The sequence below is a fragment of the Pelophylax lessonae genome (assembly GCF_965119305.1).
Source record: "Pelophylax lessonae genome assembly, chromosome: 1".
NCBI classification, from domain to species: domain Eukaryota; kingdom Metazoa; phylum Chordata; class Amphibia; order Anura; family Ranidae; genus Pelophylax; species Pelophylax lessonae.
In genome coordinates, this window is record NC_138768.1 from 131,252,548 (window position 1) to 131,278,493 (window position 25,946).

A 25,946-nucleotide genomic window follows, 5' to 3' on the forward strand; every position below is an offset into this window, starting at 1 on the left:
GGGGTTGAGGTCAGTACTCTGACTGGGCCACTTCAGAAGGCGTATTTTTCTTTTGTTTAAGCCATTCTGTTGATTTACTTCTATGCTTTAGGTCATTGTCCTGTTGCAACACCCATCTTCTGTTGAGCTTCTGTTGCAACACACATCTTCTGTTGAGCTTCAGCTGGTAGACAGATGGCCTTAAGTTCTCCTGCAAAATGGCTTGATAAACTTGGGAATTCCCTTTTCCTTCGATGACGCAGCAAAGCAGCCCCAAACCATGATGCCCCCACCACCATACTTCACAGTTGGGATGAGGTTTTGATGTTTATGTGCTGTGCCTCTTTTTCGCCACACATAGTGTTGTGTGTTTCTTCCAAACAACTCAACTTTGGTTTCATCTGTCCACAGAATATTTTGCCAGTACTGCTGTGGAACATCCAGGTGCTCTTGTGCAAACTGTAAACATGCAGCAATGTTTTGTTTGGACAGCAGTGGCTTCCTCTGTGGTATCCTCCCATGAAATCCATTCTTGTTTAGGGTTTTACGTATTTTAGATTCGCTAACGGGGATGTTAGCATTTGCCAGTGACTTTTGTAAGACTTTAGCTGACATATTTTTTTGTTATGTGGTATTTGCGCAGCGGTCTTTCAAACGCAATTATTTTGGAAAAAATACCGTTCACTGCATTTAAAAAAACTAAACTGTAAAGTTAGCCCATTTTTTTTCTCGCTATAATGTGAAAGGTAATGTTATGCCGAGTAAATAGATACCCAATATGTCATGCTTCAAAATTGCGCACACGCTCGTGGAATGTTTGACAAACATTGGTACTTAAAAAATCTCTGAAAGAGACGCTTTAAAAATTTCTACAGGTTACCAGTTAAGAATTAGAGGAGGTCTAGGGCTAGAATTATTGCTCTCGCTCTAACAATCGCAGCGATATCTCGCATTGGTGGTTTGAACACAGTTTGCATATGTGGGCGCGACTTGCGTATGCGTTTGTTTCTGCGCGCGAGCTCAGAGGGACAGGGCACTTTACAATCTTCCCCCCCCCCCCCCCCCCGTTTTTTATTTTTACTGTTTTTTTTCTTTTTTTGTTATCACTTTTATTCCTATTACAAGGAATGTAAACATCCCTTGTAATAGAAATGAGCAGGCCAGGTCCTCTTTTTTATGTGAGATCTGGAGTCAAAAAGACCTCGCATCTCACATCTACACTAAAAAGCAAAAATATATATTTTTTTTTTATTTTTTTTTTTTTATCATCCTGAAAAGAAAATGGCCCCTTTTAAAAGCCGTTGGGAGGAAGCTCAGGTCCTCCAAGGGCATAGTCAAGTGGAGGCCAGCTTGCCCTCACTTGACTTCCTGCCTAGGAGGGTTAAGGACCGGAAGGTTTTCCCTGCTACTGACGGCTCTGGTAAGCTGGTAAAACGATCGGGAAGCTGCTGGGAAATGAACGGTATTCTGCCGCTGGGACGACTTTGATCTGCTGCCATAACCCGTTTTTAATATCAAACTAGTGACGTAAAACTGCGGCGGGCGGTCTGGAAGTGGTTAAAGAAGAATTCTAGGCATGGATGTTTTTATGTAGTTTAATTGGTCCGTCCAGCTTGGTATAGGCAATTCGCCATATAGCATGCCTAATAAAAGGTGCAGCCAACATTTCTTGATTTCGTTTGCAGTCGTGGGAACACAATTATATTGTTGCTGCCATCAGACACAGGGTAGAAGTGAGGGACGACACAGGTTAGGGAGCGTGGGATAGTACACACCGGTTTCATATACCATACCTGTGGGATTCCTCTAGAAGAAAGATATCGGTGTAGTAAACCCTGCTATTGCAGTGATCTCCACTAGCTTCAGGGGCTTTGCCAAGCTCCCCTGCTTGTTTTGTGAACAGAGGGGGTCATCTGCTCGGCACAGACATCATCCAGGGATCACTTTACATTGTCTTAGTGGATGCAAAGTTTTTTTCTGCTTCAACAAGGTAGAGAAGTCGGGCAGTGGCGTTCGACTCTTCACCTTGCCCAATCTGATGATGCTTTGCATCCATTAAGGAAATGCAGGGCATTCTCTGTATGGAACCTCTGCTGAATGGCCAATCCCATGTATTCCTAATGCAGTAGGACAGCTGCTCAATGTGGAATCTGGAAGCAAGTCAAGCTCACTGAAGTAGCACTGTCTACTACAGTGATTTCCCTTCTAGAGAGATACCACAGGTATGGTGTATGCATAGTTTATATTGGTCCAAGCTGGAGCAATGTAACTATCTAAAAATATCCACACCTGGAATACCCTAGCTAACCTGAAATATCTCTAGGCTTAAAGTAATTGTAAAGTCCTTTTTTTTTTCTTTTGAAGTTAAAAATAACAAACCTGTTCTACTTACCTGCTCTGTGAAGTGGTTTTGCACAGAGCAGCCCAGATTCTTTCTCAGGTCCTTCTTGGTGCTCCTGGCCCCTCCTTCCTGTTAAGTGCACCCACAACAAGCAACATGCTATGGGGGCACCTGTGCCGAGCCACAGCTCCCTGTGTCCATTCAGGCATGGAGCCGCAGCCCGACCCTGCTCCCTTTCTCTCCTATTGGCTGACTGATTTTGACAGCAGCGGGAGCCCATGGCGCCGTGCTGCTGTCTCAGCTAATGAGAAGTGGAGTGCTGCACACAAAAGGCTTTGTATCTTAATGCATAGGGCTCAGGATAGTAAGGGCTCATTCACATTTGTGGTTTGTGCGGCGGTGGTTTTTACCACATCCCAAACCACTGGTGAGACGTGCGGTCTCCCTGTGGCATTCTGCTTTACACTTGGAACAGGAGGGGCAACAGGAGTGGCATATATAGGAATCTATCTTAATTTTCTTCCTGCAACTGCTGAAATCTGGCTTCTCCTCCTCTCCCTCCCCTTGGCATTCAGCAGCTGCTGGGGGAAAATTTTTATTGTGCTATTCAAAAAAAAAATAAAAAAAATTGGAATTCTGAACCATTTCATTGTGGCTCGCAATCGGTTACCATTCACCTAAGTGGCCCTTGCTCTTCAAAAGGTTGAGAGTTCTTGATGTAAAACAAATTAAAACAAATTACTGTTTTTAAACGTTCAATCATGTGCAGATGAAATAAAGTGAACACATCTACATTTTTCAAGGAAGGTTCTCAAGTCATTTAGCTAATTAACCTCTGTAGACTGCAGGCTCACTTATTGTATTTAAGCCTATATTTTCCTCTACTTTCATCTCCTAGAATTTTTTTTTTCTTCCTCCAGATTACAATTCTATGCAAGTTTACTTTGCAGTTGGTGCTTCATTTTATGTCCATAGGTACAATTTACACAGAGTTGTTTTTTGCTACTGCATAGGAGAACTGGAACCATAAGTATACCTTTTTTGAAGTTTTGTTTCTCTGCTTAGCGAGGTGGAGATTTCGTACATTGTTTAATGGTTTGTACAAGCAGCTTGGAAGAGAAGCGCTACTATTGTTTTTTACCCATGAATGTAATGCTGTAATGGATGATAACAAGCCTTCGATAGCTTGACACCATGCCCTCATTGTGACTTCAGAAGAAGGGCATTGTGCCAGTGTTGTAAACAGAATTCAGTCTTTCACGCTTTGTTAATTCCAGCCTTGGATTGTGTACTGTGGGTGCAAGTAGAGGTTAAAGGAATGTAGAAATAAAAATCTTGCCGGACTTTGAACTTGGAGCTTTTTGAGAGTGTGTGTGTGGATGATTAACTATAAAATTTATATCAAAACAATTGGATAATCGTGAGCGCTGCATTCATTAACCACTTAAGCCCCGGAAGATTTTACCCCCCTTTCTGTATTTTGTGATAACGGACAATTGCACGGTTGTGCGACGCTTTACCTAAACGAATTTGACTTCCTTTTTTTTCCCACAATAAGAGCTTTCTTTTGGTGGTATTTGATCACCTGTGCGATTTTTTTTTTTTTTTTTTTTTTTTCTTGATCATGCGCTATAATAAAAAAAAGAGCGACAATTTAGCAAAAATAACAACAATAATTTTCACATTTTTTTTATGAAATTCCCCCCCCCCCCCCCCCCCAAGAAATGTAAAAATCCAATTTTTTTTTTTTTTTACATTTTTGGCCAATTTGTTTTCTGCTACCTATGTTTGGTAAAAAAAAATGACAATAAGCGTATTTTGATTGGTTTGCGCAAAAGTTATTGTGTTTACTAACTAAGGGAAAGATTTTTTTTTTTTTTATTTTTTTTTTTGCGGCGGACAGATCGGACCCTTGACTGACATTTTTGACACTTTTGGGGGTACCAGTGACATTACTGCAGTAATCAGTGCTATACATATGCACTGTTACTGTAAAAATGACACTGGCAGGGAAGGGGTTAACTTTATTAGAGATGCAGTGACAATGTGTGTCCCTAGGGGCGTTTCTCTTACTGTGCAGGGATGTGGCTGTGTGTGTAACAACACAGATCAACGGTCCTACATAGCAGGACCGTTAGATCAGTGCTTTTACACAGGGAAGAATGACAGGCGGCTTTGTTTACATTAGCCGCCTGCCTTTTCTCCCTTCACAGCTGGCGAGGCAATAGAGGTGTTGCAGTTCTTCAGTGAACTCACACTGTGGGTCACGCTCCCATTCTCTAATGTAAAGTGGTTTAGGAGTGGCCGAATCAAGCAAAGAATATATTTTAATTACATTAATTGTTCTAATATTATTGAGAAGAAAAGCCCCTTGGAAACTTTTACAACATATGGATATATTGTACACAATGCAGTTCCAGGTGGACAGTTGAATTTTACGTGTTTTTGCAGTTAGATTCTTCATAAACGGGGGGAAAAAATGATTTGATATACAAAATGTTACTCTGCTGTTGCCGTGTTATATCTCTACCTACTGCCAACTGTCCAACTAGTTGTGTTGGATGCCTGTCCTTGGACAGCATCATTTGTTGTCTCACTAAAATGTGATGGCAAAATAAAGAAAATCGCAATCATCATTTGTATATGTATTTTTTTTTCTAAACATGGTTAAAATTCAGAAGAGAAGGTGTAAACTAAAATGTACCATACAAGTTTATTTGAAGTCAGAAGCTGACTATAAATTGTGGAATAAACACATTTTCTGAGTTTTAAAGGGAGTGAGAGCAATGTGACAGTGTGTGGCATAAAATCTTGCATGTAACCATTTATTTTACAGCTATAAAAATATATGTTTTTAAGTTTCTCCATAAAGCTGATTGCAGGTCAAATGTAAAATTTGATGTCATTTTTTGTTTTTATTTCAGCCGCATGAATTTGATGAATGCCGTTTTGATATCAGTGTTAATGACAGCGTCTGGTACCTGCGTGCACAGGATCCAGATCACAGACAGCGCTGGATAGATTCCATCGAACAGCACAAGGTAAAACTTGAATTTCTTTTGTGTTTACACTTTGATGTACAGCTCAGGAATATGTTTAAGTGCGCTAACTTAAAAAATTCCTACTGTAAGTTGAATATGTGACCTAACAACTGTAGAAGGTTCTATGTTAGAACAGGCAACATGTATGAAAGGACATATAGTTAGTTTTTAGTCCATGAACATATGGAGTGCAGCTCAGTCCTGCCTCTGCTCTCTCCTTATTGTTTTACTGCCTGTGATTAACAGTAGAGGGAGCCAATCGCTGTCTCCCCCAATGAGGAGGGAGAGCCGAGGCTCTCGTGCACATCGCTGGATCGAGATGAGGCTTAGGTTAGGTATTAGAAGATGGTCTGAGGGCAGGAAGGTAAATCTTAAGCCTATACAACCACTTTAAGAGTCCTATGCAAGTTCTGACTCAGAGCAGAGGCATTCCTCCTAACTTTCACATGACAATGCCTTGCTCAGCCCCTTGCTGAGCATTTTTTTGTCAGCAGTGGGTGACCTCCCTTTTCCAGGATGCCAGTGTTTGCCTGAACTGTTTGGAAAGAACTTTCTCCAGTGAGTAATATTAAACAATACTTTAGTAACTCATGATGCTTGCTGTGTTGGTCTTATTAGTGTCTGACTATCTTGAGTTGGCTCTGGTTTTATGTTGTCCCTCTCTACTGTATACTGTACTTTACTTCTTTGTTAGTTTGCCCTTTATGATCTATATGTTTTCTCATGAATGGATGGATCCCAGACAGTTGCGTAATGCCCATGATATGTTGCTGTGCACCTCTAATGATATATTGTGTGTGTTTATACAGCTAGGGTATGTTTTTTTTAAAGTGGTTCTAAAGCCTGAATTTTTTTTTTCTGTTTTACCTTCATGCGTTCTATGTTTGAAGGTACAACCTTCAGTATGCAGCAACCCATCACACCCCCTGCCTTTTTAAACTGAGCAAGATCTCAATTCAGCGATGTGCATAAGAGCAACTGCTCTTCAGGCTCTCTGTCTGGAGCAGTGGGCAGGGCCAAGCTCTGTTCTGTGCATCCTATGGACACAGAGCGGGGCTTATGAGTGAGCACACACAAGTACCCCCAAAGCAGGCAGCTTGCTATGGGGGCACCGAGCCGGCAGGGGACCTAAGAAGAAGAGGCTCGGGGCTACTCTGTGCAGAACCAATGCACAAAGCAGGTAAGTATGTTTATTTACAAAAAAAAAAACAGCTTTTAGTATCACTTTAAGCACTATTAAAATGCTTCTGGAAAGTGAGTTCTTTGCCCATAATCCAGAAAAGTATAATTTGTTGGGGAGATGTCATTAGACATTCCAAACTACTTAATAGAAACCAGTAGCTGCCAGTACCAGTCCCTGTATATTGTAAGGCCGTCGTATGTAACTTGGGTGCCTACTACTTTCAGTGACGCGGTCTCTTAATTCACATGACACATCACACCCAGATGAGTGACCCGAAAAGCAAGATTGCCAATGTTGTAATAACCTATGACCAGCAAATGAAGCAGTTTTTGTATGAGATGGGCTTAATCATCACTTATGTATGGTATGAATCTGAATTAAATTTAAAAAACACTGTCAGTGTGTTCAGATTCCCTTTTAACAAAGCTTTGAAGACATTTCTATAATTGAATATCGTTTCATTTAGGCTATTTTGCTATTTTCACCACAGATATGTCTTACATTTGTAGTATTTTTTAGAAATCATATGAGTAAAAAAACTTGCTCTCAAACTTCATCTCCCTCCTGAAGTTCTGTTGGTTTTCATTAAAAATAAATTGAACAGATTGCTTGCGAATGATTTTGAATGCAGGCCATTCTTGTAGCGTTTCATTGATTTTTTTCTTGGAAAGCACAATAGCTGCCTTATAATGCCTTCATTGATTTTGTAATTATTCTTTAAGGCTGTGTAGATCTGTGTAAAAGTGCTCTCCGTGTTGTGCACAGGGTGATGGTGAAAGCTGCACAAGATGGCGCTTTGTGTTGCAGGCCAGCAGAAATGATCCTTTGTTCTACCTGTTGCCAGCTACTGGTGTTAAAGGCATTGCAAGAAAGCCAGTGGTCTTCCAGGAAGTGTCAAATGCTGAGGAGTCAAACTGCAGCACGGGAATGGAGGAAGCATTTTATAGGGTTTCTCTGTGTTTATGTATATACAGTTTCAGACACAGCATGTACTGTGCACATACTAGCACATTCTATGAAAGACTTACCTTAGAACGAAGCCCTCCAGCAGCTCACTGTCGCTGAGAACAGGTCTTTCATCTTCACCTGGTCTTGCTTCCGGGTTCGTGAGCTTTGGCAGTCTGACAGGCCAAGCAGCGATGACAACACTTCTGTGCATGCATGTGGGAATCAAAGCTGCAGTACGGCCCTTTCAATGGACGGCATGCAGTAAATATCTCCTAAATTATGCACGTTTAAGAGATATTTACTGTACCTACAAGTAAGCCTTATTTTAAGACCAGGAAGACTCACTGCTCCAGGTGAAATAAGAAGCCTGATGATGTACAGGTGCACGCCTCGGCTTGCATCCGCAGATAATCAATATAGAAGAAATGGCTGCACTCCAGGTATCCTCAAAATTCTGATTAAGCACACTTGCTGGTGTGTGAAACGCGTCTACCTGTTTGCCACATTGGGATGTTCGGTTAATAAACCAGAATTTTGATACCTGGAGTGCAGCCATTTCTTCTATATTGATTAAGTCTTATTTTAAGCTTACTGATGGGTACAAGTAAACCAGGTAAGCTTTACTGCCACTTTAAAGTGGAATTTCACTTTTCCATTTAACAATTATTAGTTTTACTCCTCATGCTGCTAGGCTAGCATTAGTAAATACCGTATTTTCCGGCGTAGAAGACGACTTTTTAACCCAGGAAAATCTTCTCAAAAGTCGGGGGTCGTCTTATACGGCGGATGCTGGAGCCGAACTGCAGAATATGCGGTGGGGGAGTGAGAGCACTTCAGCTATGCTGCCACACGGACTGCCTAAGCTGACAGAACTCCCATCCAGGCTCCCCCGCCCCTACCTCCACCGCTGTCTAAGTTAAAAAGCCTGTGATTTGTTGTTGCTAGGGGTGGTCCTAGCAACCAATCTGCTTGTTAAATGGAAAGTTGGACACTTCCTGCCTTATGCTCGGACATGCTGCATCCTCTATCTGCTGTGTAAGGGGGGGGGGGGCTGTAAAGGGGACTGTGAAAGGGAGTAATGTGCAAGTAAGGGGGGACAACTGTAGAAGAGACTGGGATACAAGGAGGGTGACTGTGGAGGGGATTGGGATACAAGGAGTAGGTTTGTGGAGCATGGCAGCTCCCATGGATTTATTGTTTTATACTTCCTTTCAGCTTTAGAGTGAATTTGGAAAAGTTTAATCCACTTGCACTGTTTTATGCATACTCTATATTTTAAATGGAAAAGTTGGGGGGTCGTCTTATACGCCGGAAAATACGGTATATAGGAAAGTATAGCATATTTACTTGTTTTTTTTCTTCAGTTACTTCCTGGTTTCATGCCTAGGCAAATTATGTCATACATCCCAGGAGTCTTCAGGAGGGGAGGAGGGGGTTTCACAGCTCAGCACACTCTACTGCATGCATACTTGAGCTCCGGGGGATGGGAAGTAAATGCTACATGAATCATTTGTTCTTACTCAAGATGGTTACAACCAATAATGCTAAGTGGGTGTTTTTCAAATGTATTTCTCCTCAAAATAAACCATGGAGACATGGATGGATGGGGGCCATTTGCTTTGAATAATAAAAATGAATTTAATAGTGTTTTTGTTTTGTGGCGCTCAGATGCAACGAAGAGCTGCTTTATTTTCAGAGCTTTACTTGTTTTCAGGATTTTTGGTATTAAAGAAGAAGTCCAGGGAAAACCTTCTCTGTGCCACATTCTAAACCTAATCTATCCATGTAAAGCAAAACTCGCTGTACGTACCTATTCTGCTATTCTGCAGCCAATACGATCTGGTCCCAGGCTGAACTGTCAGCGGGGAGGCGGGTGCAGGAGAGGCACTCGACAACGGAAGCCCCATAATAACTCTGTGGGTGACATTACTTTCTATTCATTTTACAGCTGTTGTCGGTCCTTTCCCTGCCCACAGCTTTCACCACTGGAGACTGGACTAGATCCGGTGCAGGAAAGGTAAGTACACCAATTTTTGCTTTTACAGGGTTCGATAGATTGGGTTTAGAATTGGGCACAGAGCAAGTTTACTGTTAGATTTTGCCTGGACTTATCTTAAAGAGCCTGTACATTGTTATGAACTAGAAAAGGCTAAATCATCTCCTAATTTTTAAAAAGACCTTATCCTCAAATGGGTCTTTTCAACATGCTTTTTAGGCATGCTATTTACCTAGATCTCCTTTTGTGTAGGCATCCAAAAGCCCTGACTGAGACAGCTGCTGGGTGCTCGTTTCGTATATCGCACACTATAGTATTCCTCTTGGTTACTTCCCTAGCAGCTACATAAAGGGTTGTGTAGGAAGGTGAGGGAGGGAGTGGTGGTGGAGTTGGGTCAGCAAAGAGAAACATGAAACAATCCCAGAAAAGTACAGGGCTTTGCTATGTAAGGAAGGGTGGGACTCTTTTTGGAATACATTTTCTAGTGAGTTCAGAGACACAGAAGTAAATAATTTTTAGAAAGGAATGCTACAAGTAAACTTTTTTAAAATACTTGAATTTTCAGTACTTTTCCTAATTTTTATTTTTTTCTCTATCGTTCATTGACACACAGCTCCATATAATTCTTGACCATTATGCTGCCCCCTACAGGAGTGGAACACTAGGCAGGAAAAAGCTTTACCACGCCTATGGGGCCATCCCTGCAGGCACAGCCACACACTCTGCTTTAGGCTTCGGTTTGTTTCTGCCTATTTTAGGAGTAGAACCTAGTTCCCTGCTGGGACTTCGATCTTAGCTGTTTTTTTTTTTTGGGGGAACGTTTTTTGAAAGACTTTTTTTATTTTTTTTAGAATTGCGTTTTTTTTTCCGCGTTTTCCCACCCCTCGTGCAAATTCTCCTTTGGGACGTCCCAATGGTCAAGAATTATATGGACCTGCGTCTGTCAATGAACGATAGACTGGATTTTTGTCTTACCGTAAAATCCTTTTCTCTGAAGTTCATTGACAGACGCAGCACCCGCCCCTCTATTTTGAGTGGGTTCAGGTTTTTCTTCTAAACGCAGCTTCCAACGAAACTGAAGCCTATAACAGATGTGGTAAAGCTTTTTCCTGCCTGGTGTTCTACTCCTGTAGGGGGGCAGCATAACCCAATGGTCAAGAATTATATGAAGCTGCGTTTGTTAATGAACTTCAGAGAAAAGGATTTTACGGTAAGACAAAAAAGTCTGTTTTTTTTTTTTTTTAAAGTTGCGGTCAGGGTCCCTTTAACATTCTAGTTCTGCAGCCATGGCAGAGATTATTAACATAGCACTTTAACCAGCTGGGAATGGTTAACATGCCGTTCTTGAGCTGATTTTGTTTTGTGGTTAATGCAGTGTTAACACTAAAGGAGTGCGACTTTTTTTTTTTTTTTTTTTTCTGTTATGTATATTAATGATACCAGTTGCCTAGCATAAAAGGCTGCAGACAAGGGTTCTTTGCATGCTGAGATGCCAGTGAATTGACACGCATTGAGTACAAGATGTTTGACAGAACAATTGCCGACTTTCCTCCTGGAAACATATTTAGATCATTGTGCTTTCATGCTGCTTTCTATTTAGGCGCATGGTGTAAACCCATGTGTAAAAAGAGCATTCTTTTGGCTCCCTTCCCAAAGCTTTGCAAACTGGATGAGCCGGATAGTCTGGTGGGGATTAGTGAGATGAGTATAAACCTTTCTTATTAAAAAATAAATGATTTAGTCTGGTGAGCACAATAGGATTCGTAGAGAAGATAAAAATTATATTGGGGACATGCTTAAGCTTATCAACAAGTTCAGTCAGACTTTTACCCGAATTTACTGGGTCATTCGGTATCTGGATAATTGGCTGTTTTCTGTCCTTTGTTAATGGCTAGAAAATCGACATTTCTAGTCAGTATTTATAAAACATGTTTGAACAACGTCCATTGTCAAATATTAATTCTAGTGCTTGTCAGACTTGCATATAAAGTAGACCTGAATTCAAAAAGTGAGGACTTTGTTTTAGGGAACATTTTAATTACGTCTAAGCAGTACTCAGAAAAATATATATATTTTTTAATTCTTCCAAAAAAAAAAGTCAGCTATGTGAGGATGCCAAAGTTGTATTTGGACCTTTTTTATTGGGAAAAAAAAAATCATAAATGCGTGTCATAATGGAAATGATGCCATGAGTTTGGTTGGTAAGGCTAGTTAAGGCCCCGTTCACATACAAGTGACGCTACTTCCAGGGGCGACCTCCGAGGTCGCGGTGCGAGCAGCGCGCCGCGACCTCGGAGCGGCCGGCATGGACTTCATAACATTGAAGTCTATGGCGGTCGCCTCCTGGTCGCCCCAAAGAAGCTCCGGACCCTTTTTCTAAGTCGGAGCGACTTGTGTCGCTCCTATTAGAATGGGTCCGCAGCTTCCCTATGGAAGGCGACCTGTGAGGCGACCAGGTCGCCTCACAGGTCGCCTTAGTGTGAACGGGGGCTAACACCTTGCAGTTTAGATTTCCCTTTTCGTTTGACACACAGCTCCTGATATTTATTTATTGGGTTATACTGTCCCCTACAGGAGTAGAACGCTAGGCAGAAAAGAATTCTGGCTACACCCATGGGCAGTCCGGGGGGGTATACTCCCTCTCTCTGCTATAGCCTCTTTTTTTTTTTTTTTTTTGCCTAGTCAGGAGTAGGGGCAGAGTTCCTTGCTAGGATCTTTGGTCCTGGCACAATTTTTTTTTAGAACATTTTTTTCTCCTAACCTCTTCCCACCATGTGTGCACATATGCAGCATGACCAAAAACCCGCTGTGCGAGGGGCTCAGGCTAATATAAGGGTGCTAGTCCTGGTTCACTGCTGTGAGTGCTGGCTGGGGAGGGAGCCTGTCCTGGCTCCAAGCATCGGTGTGTGGAACTATGAATATCCCTTCGGCCGCACATCAAAGTAAACCCACTCGTGATGGAATTTTGGCAACTTCATCCTGGGCTTCTGCCAGGCCACACCTCCAACACTTTTCGCTCCGCCCTTCGGAGCTTAATCAAAGGGATCATATGCAGCCTCACAGAAGCAGATCATCTTCCGTGGGGTCCCATATAGGCGTGCGTGTGCTGGGAATATGCTGATTTGTCCTGAGAAAAAAAAAAGGTGTAGTTCATCTGGATACACTATATAGTTTCAATATGTAAGGTTTTACCAACATATCAAAGTTGCAAAACTGTCCAGGTGTTAGGATTGGATTTACCCCTGTTGTGAAGTGGTTAAGGAGCCTTAACCTGCAAAAGTGCATGTACATTCATTTTTGGTGCATTTTTTCTTTTGAAGTCTTTGAACCAAAATTATGCTGCAAATGCACCAAAGTAGAACCAGACACATTTCCAATAATGTGCGATTCTGTCCTGCGTTGATGTGAACTGGCATCATAGAGAATAATTCCCTTTCCATTGTCATGCAATTCTGTGCGACTCCAATCGCATCTAAAATCTCACTTATGTGAACCAGGCGTAATTGTGTAGGATTCGGCACTGTGTGTAAAATTTCACTTTCATTGTTTTTAGCTCTATCCAGTCTGCCAGGAGTTAACCTTTATGGAAGCGTATTTTCTGGTTGTTTTGATACTTTTCTCTGTGTTCTTAATTTGAAGTTATCCAAACACGAGCAGTATTGATCTGTAATCTGCAGTGTCATCCTGCACCACACACAGAGCAGAGAATTATGTCACCGATCAATAGACTACAGATCTGCTTGTTGAGCAGCTGCTACGCTCAGCCATCAATAAATGCGAAGTCACAATCTATTCCACTAGGCAGCAATATACATTATCTCACAAAAGTGAGTACACCCCTCACATTTTTGTAACTATTTTATTACATCTTTTCATGTGACACCACTGTAGAAATGACACTTTGCTACAATGTAAAGTAGTGAGTGTACAGCCATTAATTTCTAAACCACTGGCAACAAAAGTGAGTACACCCCTAAGTCAAAATGTCCAAATTGGACCCAATTAGCCATTTTCCCTCGCCGGTGTCATGTGACTCATAAGTGTTATAAGGTTTCAGGTGGGAATGAGGAGCAGGTGGTAAATTTGGTGTTATCACCCTCTCTCTCTCATACTGGTCACTGGAAGTTCAACATGGCACCTCATCGTTAGAACGAGAGCAATAATTCTAGAACTAGACCTCCTCTAACTCTAAACTGATAACCTGTAGAAATTTTTAACCACTTAAGCCCCGGAAGATTTTACCCCCTTCCTGACCAGGGCCTATTTTGTGGTTCGGCACTGCGTGACTTTAACGGACAATTGCGCGGTCGTGCAACGCTGTACCTAAAACGAATTTGACGTCCTTTTTTTCCGACTACAGAGCTTTCTTTTGGTGGTATTTGATCACCTGTGCGATTTTTTTTTTTTTTTTTTTTTTTTTTTTTTTTTTTTTTTTTTTTTTTTTTTGATCATGCGCTTTAAACAAAAAGAGCGACAATTTTGCAAAAATAACAATATTTTTCACATTTTTTTATATGAAATTCCCCCCCAAAAAAAATGTAAAAATAAATTTTTTTTAACATTTTCGGCCTATTTGTTTTATGCTACATATGTTTGGTAAAAAAAAAAACACAAAAAGCGTATTATGATTGGTTTGCGCAAAAGTTATCGCGTTTACTATCAAAGGGAAAGATTATTTTTTTAACGCGTAATGGCGGCGATCTGCGATTTTTTTTTTTTTTTTTTTTTTCTTCTTCCTTCTTTTTTGCGGTACTACGACATTGCGGCGGACAGATCGGACCCTTAACTGACATTTTTGACACTTTTGGGGTTACCAGTAACTAGACATATGCCGGTTTTTGGTAATTCGATATATCGCGGTATTGCATAGCCACGGTATTGTTATTGTGGCATTTTTAAAATACCGAGTTTCTCTGTCAAGTCTGCCTGACTTGTGAATTGATACATTTCAGTGAGGTGGATGACTTCACTCACACAGCTAACCCCTTTCAGCATTAAGTCTCCTAACTATAAACAAAAATGATTACATTTGTATCTTTTCCTTCCCTCTGCCAGGGAGAAAGGAAGTTTAACCTCTTAAAGACTGGATCTTTTTCTGACACTTGTTGCTTGCAAGTTAAAATCATTTTTTTTTTTGCTAGAAAAGTACTTTGAACCCCCAAACATTTTATATATTTTTTTAGCAGAGACCCTACAGAATAAAATGGTGATTGTTGTAATATTTTATGTCACACTGTATTTGCGCAGCAGTCTTTCAAACGCAATGATTAGACTTTAATGAATAAAAAAAAAAAAAAAAAACGTAACCGTAAAGTTATCCCAATTTTTTTTTTTGTTACACAGAGAATCGTGAGAGAATCGTGATCTTTATTCCAAGCTAAAAAATCGTGATTCTCATTTTGGCCAGAATCGTGCAGCTCTAATAAATATATATATATACACACACACACACGCCTAGCAGCCCACATTACATTATTATATAGCCATCAAGCAGTGTCTGGCCTACCTGGTGATGACTGGTCCTGGCGCTCTGATCCGATGGCCTGGTCTTTAAAGGGGCAAATCCTTGCGATCCAGAAGTGGTGAAACCTGCAGGAGGACCGGTGTTTTTATCTATTAATGACTTTACTATTGCTTTAGGCCTGGTTCACATGTATGCGGGTTGGTGGTTCACATGTATGCGGGTTGGCGGTTCACATGTATGCGGGTTGGCGGTTCACATGTATGCGGGTTGGCGGCCCACATTTGCACAGGCATAGCAGCCCATTGATTTGAACGGGCTGCTATGTCCTCATTTTCCGCAGAAAAAAGGTGCATGCAGCATTTTTTTAAAATTCAGTGGCCTTGAAATCCATTCTGCTTTTGCACCATGCGACTAACCTGCAGTTCCTGCTTTGGCAAGCTTTCTGCATTTTTTGTATACGTGGGCACGGCATTTAAAAATAAACAGTTTGCGTGTGCAGCAACGGCAGGTAAGTCGCATGGCGCAAAAGAAGGATGGATTTCATGGCCACTACATTTTTTTAAATTCTGCATGCACCTTTTTTCAGCTGAAAACGCAGGCATAGCAGCTCAAGCCCATTCACATCAATGGGCTGCTATGCCTGTGCAAATGTGGGCCCCCAACCCGCATACATGTGAACCAGGCCTAAAGCAATAGTATAGTCATTAATAGATAAAAACACCGGTCCTCCTGCAGGTTTAACCAATTAATGACTTTACTATTGCTTTAGGCCTGGTTCACATGTATGCGGGTTGGGGGCCCACATTTGCACAGGCATAGCAGCCCATTGATGTGAATGGGCTTGAGCTGCTATGCCTGCGTTTTCAGCTGAAAAAAGGTGCATGCAGAATTTAAAAAAATGCAGTGGCCATGAAATCCATCCTTCTTTTGCACCATGCGACTTACCTGCCGTTGCTGCACTGCAAACTGTTTTTAAATGCCATGCCCACGTATACAAAAAATGCAGAAAGCTTGCCAGAGCAGGAACTGCAGGTTAGTCGCATGGTGCAAAAGCAGGATGGATTTCAAGGCCACTGAATTTTAAAAAAATGCTGCATGCACCTTTTTTCTGCGGAAAATGAGGGCATAGCAGCCCGTTCAAATCAATGGGCTGCTATGCCTGTGCAAATGTGGGCCGCCAACCCGCATACATGTGAACCACCAACCCGCATACATGTGAACCAGGCCTAAAGCAATAGTAAAGTCATTTATAAACAACACCTCCTTCAGGTTTAACCACTTCTTGACCACAAGGATTTGCCCTCTTAATGACCAGGCCATCGGATCGGAGCCGAGCGCCAGGACCAGTTATCACCAGTTAGGCCAGACACTGCTTGATGACCTATTTTAGGCCTGGTTCACAGAGTCTGTACTGACTATATAATAATGTGCATAAGTGAACCAAAGCCCCTAAATTCAGCAATGAAATTGAAGTGAGGTGGAAATTTAATAATTTAAATTTAATAATAGAATACCGTGATAATACCGTATACCGTGGCAAAACCTTAATCAATTAATCGCAGCATGAAAATCTGATACCGTCACAAGCCTACCAGTGACATTACTGCAGTAATCAGTGCTATACATATGCACTGTTACTGCAAAATGACACTGGTAGTGAAGGGGGTTAACTTTATTTGAGAGGGAGGGGTGGTGTGTGTCCCTAGGGGCGTGATTCTAACTCTGATTGGCTGTGGCTTGAGCTGTAGAAACAGCGATCAACGGTCCTACATAGTAGAACCATATGATCACTGTTTCTACACAGGGGAGAATGACAGGCGGCTTGTTTACACTAGCCGCCTGCCTTGCTCCCTCTGCAGCGACGATCGCTGAGTGACGGGGGGGGGGGGGTCCGTGACCACGCGCTCGCTCCCTAGACCCTCACAGGCTAGCGACGTAGATCTACGTCTCTCTGCCTGTGAGGGGCTGACTGCCGATGTAAATAGTCGTGCGGCAGTCGGCAAGTGGTTAAAGCATCGCCTGTGGAGATTTTTAAGTACCGTAGTTTGTTGTCATTCCACGAGCTTGCACAATTTTGAAGCATGACATGTTGGGTATCAATTTACTCGGCTTAACATTATCTTTCACATAATAAAAATAAATTGGGCTATCTTTACGGTTTTCTTAATTTTTCAATTGAAAAAATTGTATAGGGCCGAAACAACTAATCGATTGGGAAAATAGTTATCAACTATTTTCCTAATCGATAAGTTGGCCTGCATACAGAATGCATTATTTGTTTACATATCAGACAGTGCAGCACACATACAGCTCAGTTTACCATCCATACATGTCAGTAAGTGCCTGAGAACATGTGAATGTGTGAAGAGCGATGCTTTATGGAACATGTAGTCCTGGGCAGGAAGTCAGTGGTTCTAAAGGAAGAAGGTTTTTTTTTTTTTATCTTACTATAGTGGCACTCTATACTATACTTTGCAGCTTGCTATTGGGGGCACTCTGACGACCGGAAGAGCCAGAAGCATCAGGGGGACCCCAGAAGAGGAGAATCAGGACTGCTCTGTGCAAAACCATTGCACAGAGCAGGTAAGTATAACTTGTCTGTGTTTTTTAATCTGCCAAAAAGCATAAAAAATGCAAATCGAAGCTAGATCGCTTGCGCAAACCGCACATCAAAAAGCATGAAAAGAAAACTTCATAGGTGTGACTCGAGCCTTATGCTGGCCATACACATTGATTTTCGGACGAGAATATTCATATGAAAAATCTTCGTACGTTCACCGAATGAAAGAATGTCATTTGAAAATTCCACTTGCTTTTAACATTCAGTTTTAAAATGAATGTAATTTTTCAATGAAAACCACATACACTGCCTAAAAATTCCTTTGACCAAGAAGTTTTCTATTCTTCTCTTTCAAATCTTTCCATCACTGTGGTCAAAAACGAACGTCGATTTGACCCCACTAACTATTTGAAAATCAAATGTTTTTAAAATGAAATTTTTTTTTTTTGGAAGGAAGACATTGTTTTTGTTTGGCCTGCAAAAGTGACAGCAGGCGCAGGGAGCTTCTATCAAGCCACCTGCCTATGACAATGGAGTCTGTCCTATATAATATAATATAATATAATACAGTTCTGTCTAAAAATCAGTCTAATTTTTTCTTTAACCACTTGCCGACCGCCTGCCGCCTTTTTACTGCGGAAGCGTGGCTTGGCTGCGTCCAGTCATGTAGTACTACGTGACTGAGTGCATGTGGTTTCACTGCCAGAGCCTTTCCCCCACTCTGTTTAGACACAGCGGGAGGCGGCTGCTGGAGGAGCGGTGGCGATTGCCGCTGCTCTCCTGCGATTGTCCGAGAAACTGAGAGAAGACCCACCTGCTTATGTAAACAATGCAGGCGGATCTTCTGTCAGAATCCAACTCCCTTTTCTTCCCTAAACTTTAGAGTCCACATCATCTGAGGGGAGGGCAAATACCTTTCTCCTGACTTTTTATGAAATTTTACAAAATCTGGCAGTTTACAGGGGAGATTTTACAGTAGGGCGCTGGTGATGTAGACTTCCCAGGATGAAGCGGTGAGGCTTGGACATCAGTGTCACTCAGCCAGGAAATGGAAACTTTCATTAGGTCCACATTTTTTGCTTTTACCTGAATCTGTAAGTGTTTTAAAAGCAAAGCATGTTTAAAGCGATATTAAATTAAATTTTTTTTAATAACCTGTTATACTTACCTGCTGTGTGAAATGGTTTTGCACAAAACAGCCTGAATCCTCTTCTTCTCGGTCCCACGCTGGCGCTCCTGGCTCTTCCCTCCTGCCGGGTGCCCTCAGAGCAAGCAACTTGCCCTGGGGACACCAAAGCAGGCATGCTCCCGACCCGCGGCTCTGTGTGTCTATTCACACACGGAGCCATTGCTTGGTTGCGCCCCCTCCTTCTCCTGATTTGACAGCAGAGGGAGCCACTGGCTCCCACTGCTACCAAAAGCCAATCAGAACTGCAAGTCCCTGGAGAGGCAAAGCTCTGGTGGACTTCGCCGGATAAAACGGAGATGCATCAACTAAGGCCACGCTCCACTCATTGTCAGGGTGAGCCCCCTCTGCAAACCTCACCTCCTCCAAATGAGGGTGTAAGGGAAATTGCCAATCTGACAAGATCCAATCTTCAGGCACAGCACCCTACCTGAAAACACCTTGGTCAGGTATTACTGCACATGATTCTGTATACGCAGGCTCCAGTGCCGAACAGTCGCATTGCAAGCAGTTCCCGCCTCCAGGCTTCTTCCTTTAGCAAAGGTGTCTCTGATAGCTATAAGAATGGTATTATGCGGATCCAATCTCTTGATCCTCCTGGTACTATTTGAGCATGTGCTAGAGCTTGTGGTACTTCAGTGACCAGCACCTTCAGACACTGGTGGAAAAAAATGTAATACTTTCTCTCTAAGGGGAGTTTTATAGGGGTTGACTACCTGGTGTGTGTGTGTTTTCTCTCCCCTTTTGTCCAATCACCTGTTGGTGGCACATAACACCTATGAGTAACAAATATGGTGGCTCTGTGTCATGCAATGTACAATAAAGAAATCTCATATCTGCATGCTAGTATTTTTCAGAGGGAAAGGTGCACTTTAAATGTTTCCTAAGAAATCTTATGTGCTGTAGAGCACGGTCACCCTCTGATGCTTAAGCACTAGCCTAAAGGCCTAAGCAGTCTTGTGCTACTTCTGCTATTACAGAAAGATACAGCCTGAATTGCATTGCAGGTGCGTGGTGCGGTGTTCACTTCCACCCCAGCAGGTTTTTACATGGATGCATCTAGAAACCATAGGAGGCAACTAGTAGTTATTTTTTTAGTAGTCTGACTGGGGCAGGTTCATATTTAATCCAGGCTATTTTTGTGTTGTTGTAGAAGTCTTGTGATTTGTAGAAACTGATGTTGTTCCAGATTTTGATCATTCAGTTTACAAATGTAGTCGAGTCAATTTAAGTCCATAATCTTTTTAATCTGTCTAAATCTGCTACAGACACCAAACTTAATCCCTCCTTAGTCACTGCTGCTGAGACTGCTTGTGTGCAGATCCAGACAGATGCATTGGTATGTAGTGGAAATGCCTTGGCAGGAATCCTATATCTACAGTAGGACAGAAGGTTATTGTGCAGTTTAAAAATGGGTAGCCAGTTATCTGTTATCCCCTGATCCCAGTTTAGAGTGGTGCAGAACTAAGCATATGTAGGGTTGCAGATGAATAGGGATCTTGTTTCCCCTTTACGTTAGACCTTCTTAAAATAGTAGATGATACACCCAAGGTGTACTAAGCTGAGCTCACCTGAAAGTGCAAATGTGCAATAAATAATAACAAATTGCATATAAAGTGCATAAATAATAAAATTCATCAACTCAGCAAAGCCAATGTTTGTGAAAAATGGTACACAAACTTAAAAACAGATAAAAATATAAATCACAACAAATGTTCCTTTTGAAAAAAGTGCATATATTAGAAAGTGCATTAAAAGTCAGTGAATAGATGATTCATAGGTATAGTCCCAAACACCGGCAAATAAATGGATAAAAAATTGTGCAATCTCCAAGGGATAAATCTTCCTCATAAAACAGATCTTCACTCCCTTCACCACATAGGCACCCAGTGTGTGGGAATGCTTACCAGAAAGCACAGACCCCTTAATTACAGGGGGTCAATGCAAGCAGAATGGTTCAATATGACCAGACTCCGAAGTGAGACCGGGCCCTCCAAGAGTATCCACTCCAAAAACGCCTGTATATCAAAAAACTTCACACTCCTCCGCCACCTCACGCTGCACATGAAACCAGCTATTCCCGCATGTGATGTCAGAAAAAGGCCTGTGGCGTGTCTTACTGTTCTAACAACGTAGATTTGGGGTTACCAAGTGCAGATAAAAGCACACTAGGAGGTCGGCATCAGCTGTTATGACGCGCTGAACCGGAAGTGACGCGAGCCGAGGATTTTCATGGGTTCAGGAAAATTTTAGAACATTTATCTGTAACACTATGAAACACTTGCTTTGCTGGTGGTTAGCCTAACATCAGTAGTCTGCAAGATTTTGGAGGGGATGTTAAGGGACCACATAGACTTTAGTAATGAAAACTGTATTAGTAGTAATCAGCATGGATTCATGAAAAATCGTTCTTGCCAAACCAATCTATTAACCTTCTACGATGAAGTGAGCTGCCACCTAGATAAAGGTAAGCCTGTGGATGTGGTGTATCTGGACTTTGCAAAGGCCTTTGACACCGTTCCCCACAAACGCTTACTGTTCAAACTAAGGATGGTAGGTATGGACCATAAGGTGAGTACCTGGATAGAGAACTGGCTCCAGGGGAGAATCCAGAGGGTGGTGATAAATGGGGAGTACTCATTGGGCGGGTGTGGAAAGTGGGGTCCCTCAAGGTTCTGTCCTGGGGCCAATCCTGTTTAATCATAAATGATCTAGAGGAGGGGATATCTAGTACAATCTCAGTATTTGCAGACGATGCTAAACTAAGCATGCCAATATCTTCTATGCAGAATGTGGAAACCTTACAAGCGGATCTGAACATAATAATGGGGTGGGCAACTACATGGCAGATGAGGTTTAATGTTGAAAAATGTAAAGTAATGCACTTGGGCGTCAGAAACATGAAAGCAAGCTACTCACTGGGGGGGGAAACCTCTGGGTGAGTCTAGGATGGTAAAGGACCTGGGGGTACTGGTAGACAACAGGCTTGGCAGTGGCATGCAATGCCAAGCCGCTGCAAGCAAAGCCAACAGAATAATGGGATGTATAAAAAAGGGGATTCACTCCAGAAATAAAGAGATTATTCTCCCACTCTACAAGACTCTGGTCCGGCCACATCTGGAGTATGCTGTCCAGTTCTGGGCACCGGTCCTCAAAGGATATGCTAGAACTGGAGAGAGTCCAGAGAAGGGCAACAAAAATTAGGGGAATGGAGGACATCAGCTATGAGGAAAGACTACAAGCACTGAACTTATTCTCTCTGGAGAAGAGACGATAGAGGGGGAATATGATATCAATGTGCTAAAAACTGTACTGGCAACCCTAGCATAAGGAACAAACTTTTCAAAGAAAGGGAATACAATAAGACATTAGGCCACTCACTAAAACTAGAGGAAAAACAGTTTAACCTTAAAATACGTAAGGGGTTCTTCACTGTCAGAGCAGTAAGGATGTGGCATTCTCTTCCACAAGCAGCCATATAAGCAGGGAACATCGGAGGCGGACCGTGCGAAAGATCCCTTAGGAATGAGGAGCATTTCAAATCTTGCACTTGGGGTGTTTCCTTATTGGGGTTATACAGCATTTCACAACAATTGTGACAGAAGGGTAGTAACATCATGCCCTTCAATGTAGAAGTCGACGGTTAGGCAATTTTTTTTTTTTTCCTGATTTCATGTAATATACTGCATGAAGTGATTTTTACAGGGGTAGGGGGGCTATAAACTGTTAGATAGATATAGATATATATAATGTATATCTATCTATGTGTAGAGATAGATAGATATAATATATTTAGAGATATATAGACTTTTTTTTCTTGCGATCTGTTGTCCCATTGTGGCGATTTCCCTATACTTACTGTCCCAAAGCCAAACAGGAAAGTGAGAGGAAAGCCATACAAATTATGGTAATTCCTTGAGGAACCCCAGGTCACAACTAGTCTCATCTGAAAATTTCCCTTCCATTTCTTTTCTGGGAATAACCCAAAATTTGCGATTTCCTTTTACTTTCTATAATGGTAAACGGGACAAATGGAGAGGGGGAATCTCCTTAACGAGGGCAGAGACAGCAAAAAATACTGACAACCATTCTAATCCCTCTGGACTCCAAAACTAAAAATAAAAAGTTTTGGCTTTAGTTATACTTTAACTGAAAGATATGCTTTCAGAAATAAAAACAGTAGCTGCAATGTGGGGATTTTAGGCCACTAAAAAAAAAGTTAAAGCACTGGTTAACGTTTAAGTTATGCTTTTGCAATGGGCTCGTGTACCATTTTATAAAGTAGGTATTTTCTTAATGCGGCTGCCAAAGTGGAAATACACTTTGTTACTCTTAAACATTGCTACCTGCCTTAACACAAATGGAAACTGTGTGGAAAAGGGGACTTCTTTAACATGCCTTTGCATTCTGAGGAAATCGCTCTTGTGCTCATTAACTTTAATTGTTGGGGAACCCCCATGTAAGTGAATTGGTGACATTCCTGGTTTATTAATCAGATCTTTCCAGTTGTCCTACTTCTGTGAGTAATGCTTTGTCAAAATATGAGCAGGAAAGGATATAAGTACAGAAACCAGTTGGTCTAATCCTGTACTTGCATGGACATGAGCCCTGAGGTTTATGTTCTGTGTGCTTAGTGACAGGGTCTACCTTCCTGTTAGTCATATTTGCAGCGTGACTGTATGAGATGGCAGTGATTGCTCATTGTACACGTGCTTTAGTGTTTTCTGTCACTTTGATTTTCAGAAATGGAGACCTAGGTTTTGCTGCTGGAAAGGCTACACACAGGTTCCTGAGGGGAAGAGGGTGATGGCTGACAACCGTCCCTCATCGCTGACTTGGCACTTTATTACAGGCTTACTGCAATATGGTTGTCTGTTCATATTCTACCAGAATCCATTTACTTTCTGCGATTTATCTGGGATGGATATACTTTATATAGATATAGAGCGAATGATATAGAATATATTCAGCCATTACATTAGGATCACCAATGTGCAATGTGAATAACCCTGATTAAGGCCCCTATCAGTCCTGCAACTTCGGACTGCAAAGGTGCATGACAAATCATACTCCATGATTTCCAATGAGTATCGTTCATATCTGTGCGACTTCATAGTCCCTGCACTACTTTGGTCTGGCTTTGAAGCGTTTTGAGGTTCATTGACCTCAAAATTACACAGACATTGCTTCAGTCTAGTCAAAATCGTGGAAAAATCACACGACTTTTAGGTTGCATAAGTGTGAAAGGAGCCTAACTCATTACAATGGCATCTAAAAGTGGGTGGGGTATATTTGGAAGCAAGTGAACATGTTGTCCCTAAAGTTGGTTTTATTGAAAGCATTAAAAATGGATCCTAGTTTGTAACGCTAGTAACCAATTTGATGTTGCTAAAAAAAAAAAAAATTTTACATGAGGTTATTCTCTATATGCTTTAAAATCTTTGATAAAAACTATAGAAAGCATTAAAAATATTTAGGTGTAAAGATTTGAACCACTTTGACAAGGGCCACATTCTAATAACTGGGTCAGAGCAACTCCAATACTGCAGCTCTTGTGGGTTGTTTCCGGTCTGCAGAGGTCAGGTAATAACCAAAAGTGGTCCAAGAAAGGAAAACCAGTGACAAGGTCCTGGGCGGCCAAGGCCCATTGATGAACATGGGAAGCAAAGGCTGGCCCCTGTTGTCTTATCCAGTAATAGAAGAACTCACATTGTTGAAAATGTTGGTTCTGATACACTGTGTGTACCGACACCTTTCTATTACAGTTTGTGTTTTGGGCTACATATCTGCAAACTGGTCAGGGTGCACATGCTGACATGTGACCTTTGTCCACAGCCAGAAGCGCTCCAATGGGCGCATGAGCATCAGAACTGGACTATTTAGCAATGGAAGATGTCTTTGAGGCGTTGCTTTGACCTCTGCATTTTCCAGATCGCAATCCAATTGAGCATCTGTGGGATACGCTGGAAAAAAGTCTGATCCATGGAGGCCCCACTTTGCAACTAACAGAATTTAAAAAATGTGCTACTGACAGATTGGTGCTAGACAACACAGCACACCTTTTAGGGTCCTTTCACACAGTGCGGTCCGTTCTCTGCTCAGCGGGGGATCGATCCCCTGATCCCCGCTGAGCAGGCGGATGACAGCTCCGTCTCCACTCTGTGTGCGGAGACGGAGCTGTCAGATCCCCGCTGTCCTATGTGGGAATCGGATGAGAACGGACCGCCTGTCCGTTCTCATCCGATCCGCTGGACGGATGGAAAATGGGGTTTCCATCCGTCTGGATTTCACAGATGGGATCGGAATAGGATAGCAGCGGGTGTCAGCGGAGAGGTCTCCGCTGACATCTGCTGCCTCATGGGGATGCATGGAGCATCCGATCAGGTCCGCCTGAAAAACTGACAGGCGGATCTGATCGGATCGTTCGTGTGAAAGGGGCATTAGGGTCTAGTGGAGCCCTTGCCTGCAGGTCAGAGCTATTTGGTGGCAAAAGGGATGACCTGCTTAATATTAGGTTAGTGATCATGTTATGGTGGGTGGTCATAATGTTAGGATTTGATTTTTGGTGTGATTTTATTGAGGTTTAACATAATGGGGTAAAAAGTTTGTGTTTTTTGCTAGTCTAATAACCACACCAATTATGCAAACACAAGAGAAAAACACTTTTTTTTTTTTTTTTAATGGGTATACAGCTGCAACAACTGGTGTTTTTAATGCAGCCTTGCTCTTTTTAAATACCGAAGAAAATTAAAAGTGGCTTTTGCCCATCCTTTTCGCTGGTTCTGTCCCCATTGACTTACTTCAAGGTCTGGCCTGCTTCATCTTCAGGTTGAATCATGGCCAGCATCATCCAACAAATTACTTTATGGACTACAGTTGGGTGTATGTCAGTAAATTTCCAAAAACAAAGTAGTTGTGCAGTGTGCTGAACATGTTTGGGGGCTGCAGTTGATACCCTTTACCAAGTAGACTACCAACGCATTAGTTGCGTGTTCTCATGCCGTGCCGACTTTACCCAGTGATGGCCTCAGCTGTCATGGAATTAAAGAATACATTTTTTTTTTTTTTTTTTTTAGGAGTTTCAATGGATCTTTCATGGAATAAAAACCCATCAAATTTGTAGTCATTATGTTTTTTTTTTTTTTACATGTTAGAAAGGATTGCTGTAAACCTGTTGGTTTTTTTTTTTTTTTTAGTTTGTGACCTGAAAAACCTTAGGTGTCAGTTTCTAAGTTTGTCACTTGTATT

The 25,946-nt window shown here is 41.9% G+C and overlaps 1 protein-coding gene across 2 annotated transcripts in view; it reads left to right on the forward strand.

Annotated features, from left to right (window-relative positions):
- CERT1 (ceramide transporter 1) overlaps positions 1 to 25,946 on the forward strand; it is a gene marked incomplete at its 3' end in the record, with an annotated part of 197,219 nt that overhangs the window by 72,714 nt on the left and 98,559 nt on the right. For both annotated transcript variants that reach the window (XM_082258739.1, XM_082258740.1), the window contains exon 3: positions 5,245 to 5,361. In XM_082258739.1, the coding sequence (XP_082114865.1) occupies positions 5,245 to 5,361 (117 nt within the window). The remainder of the gene's footprint in view (positions 1 to 5,244; positions 5,362 to 25,946) is intronic.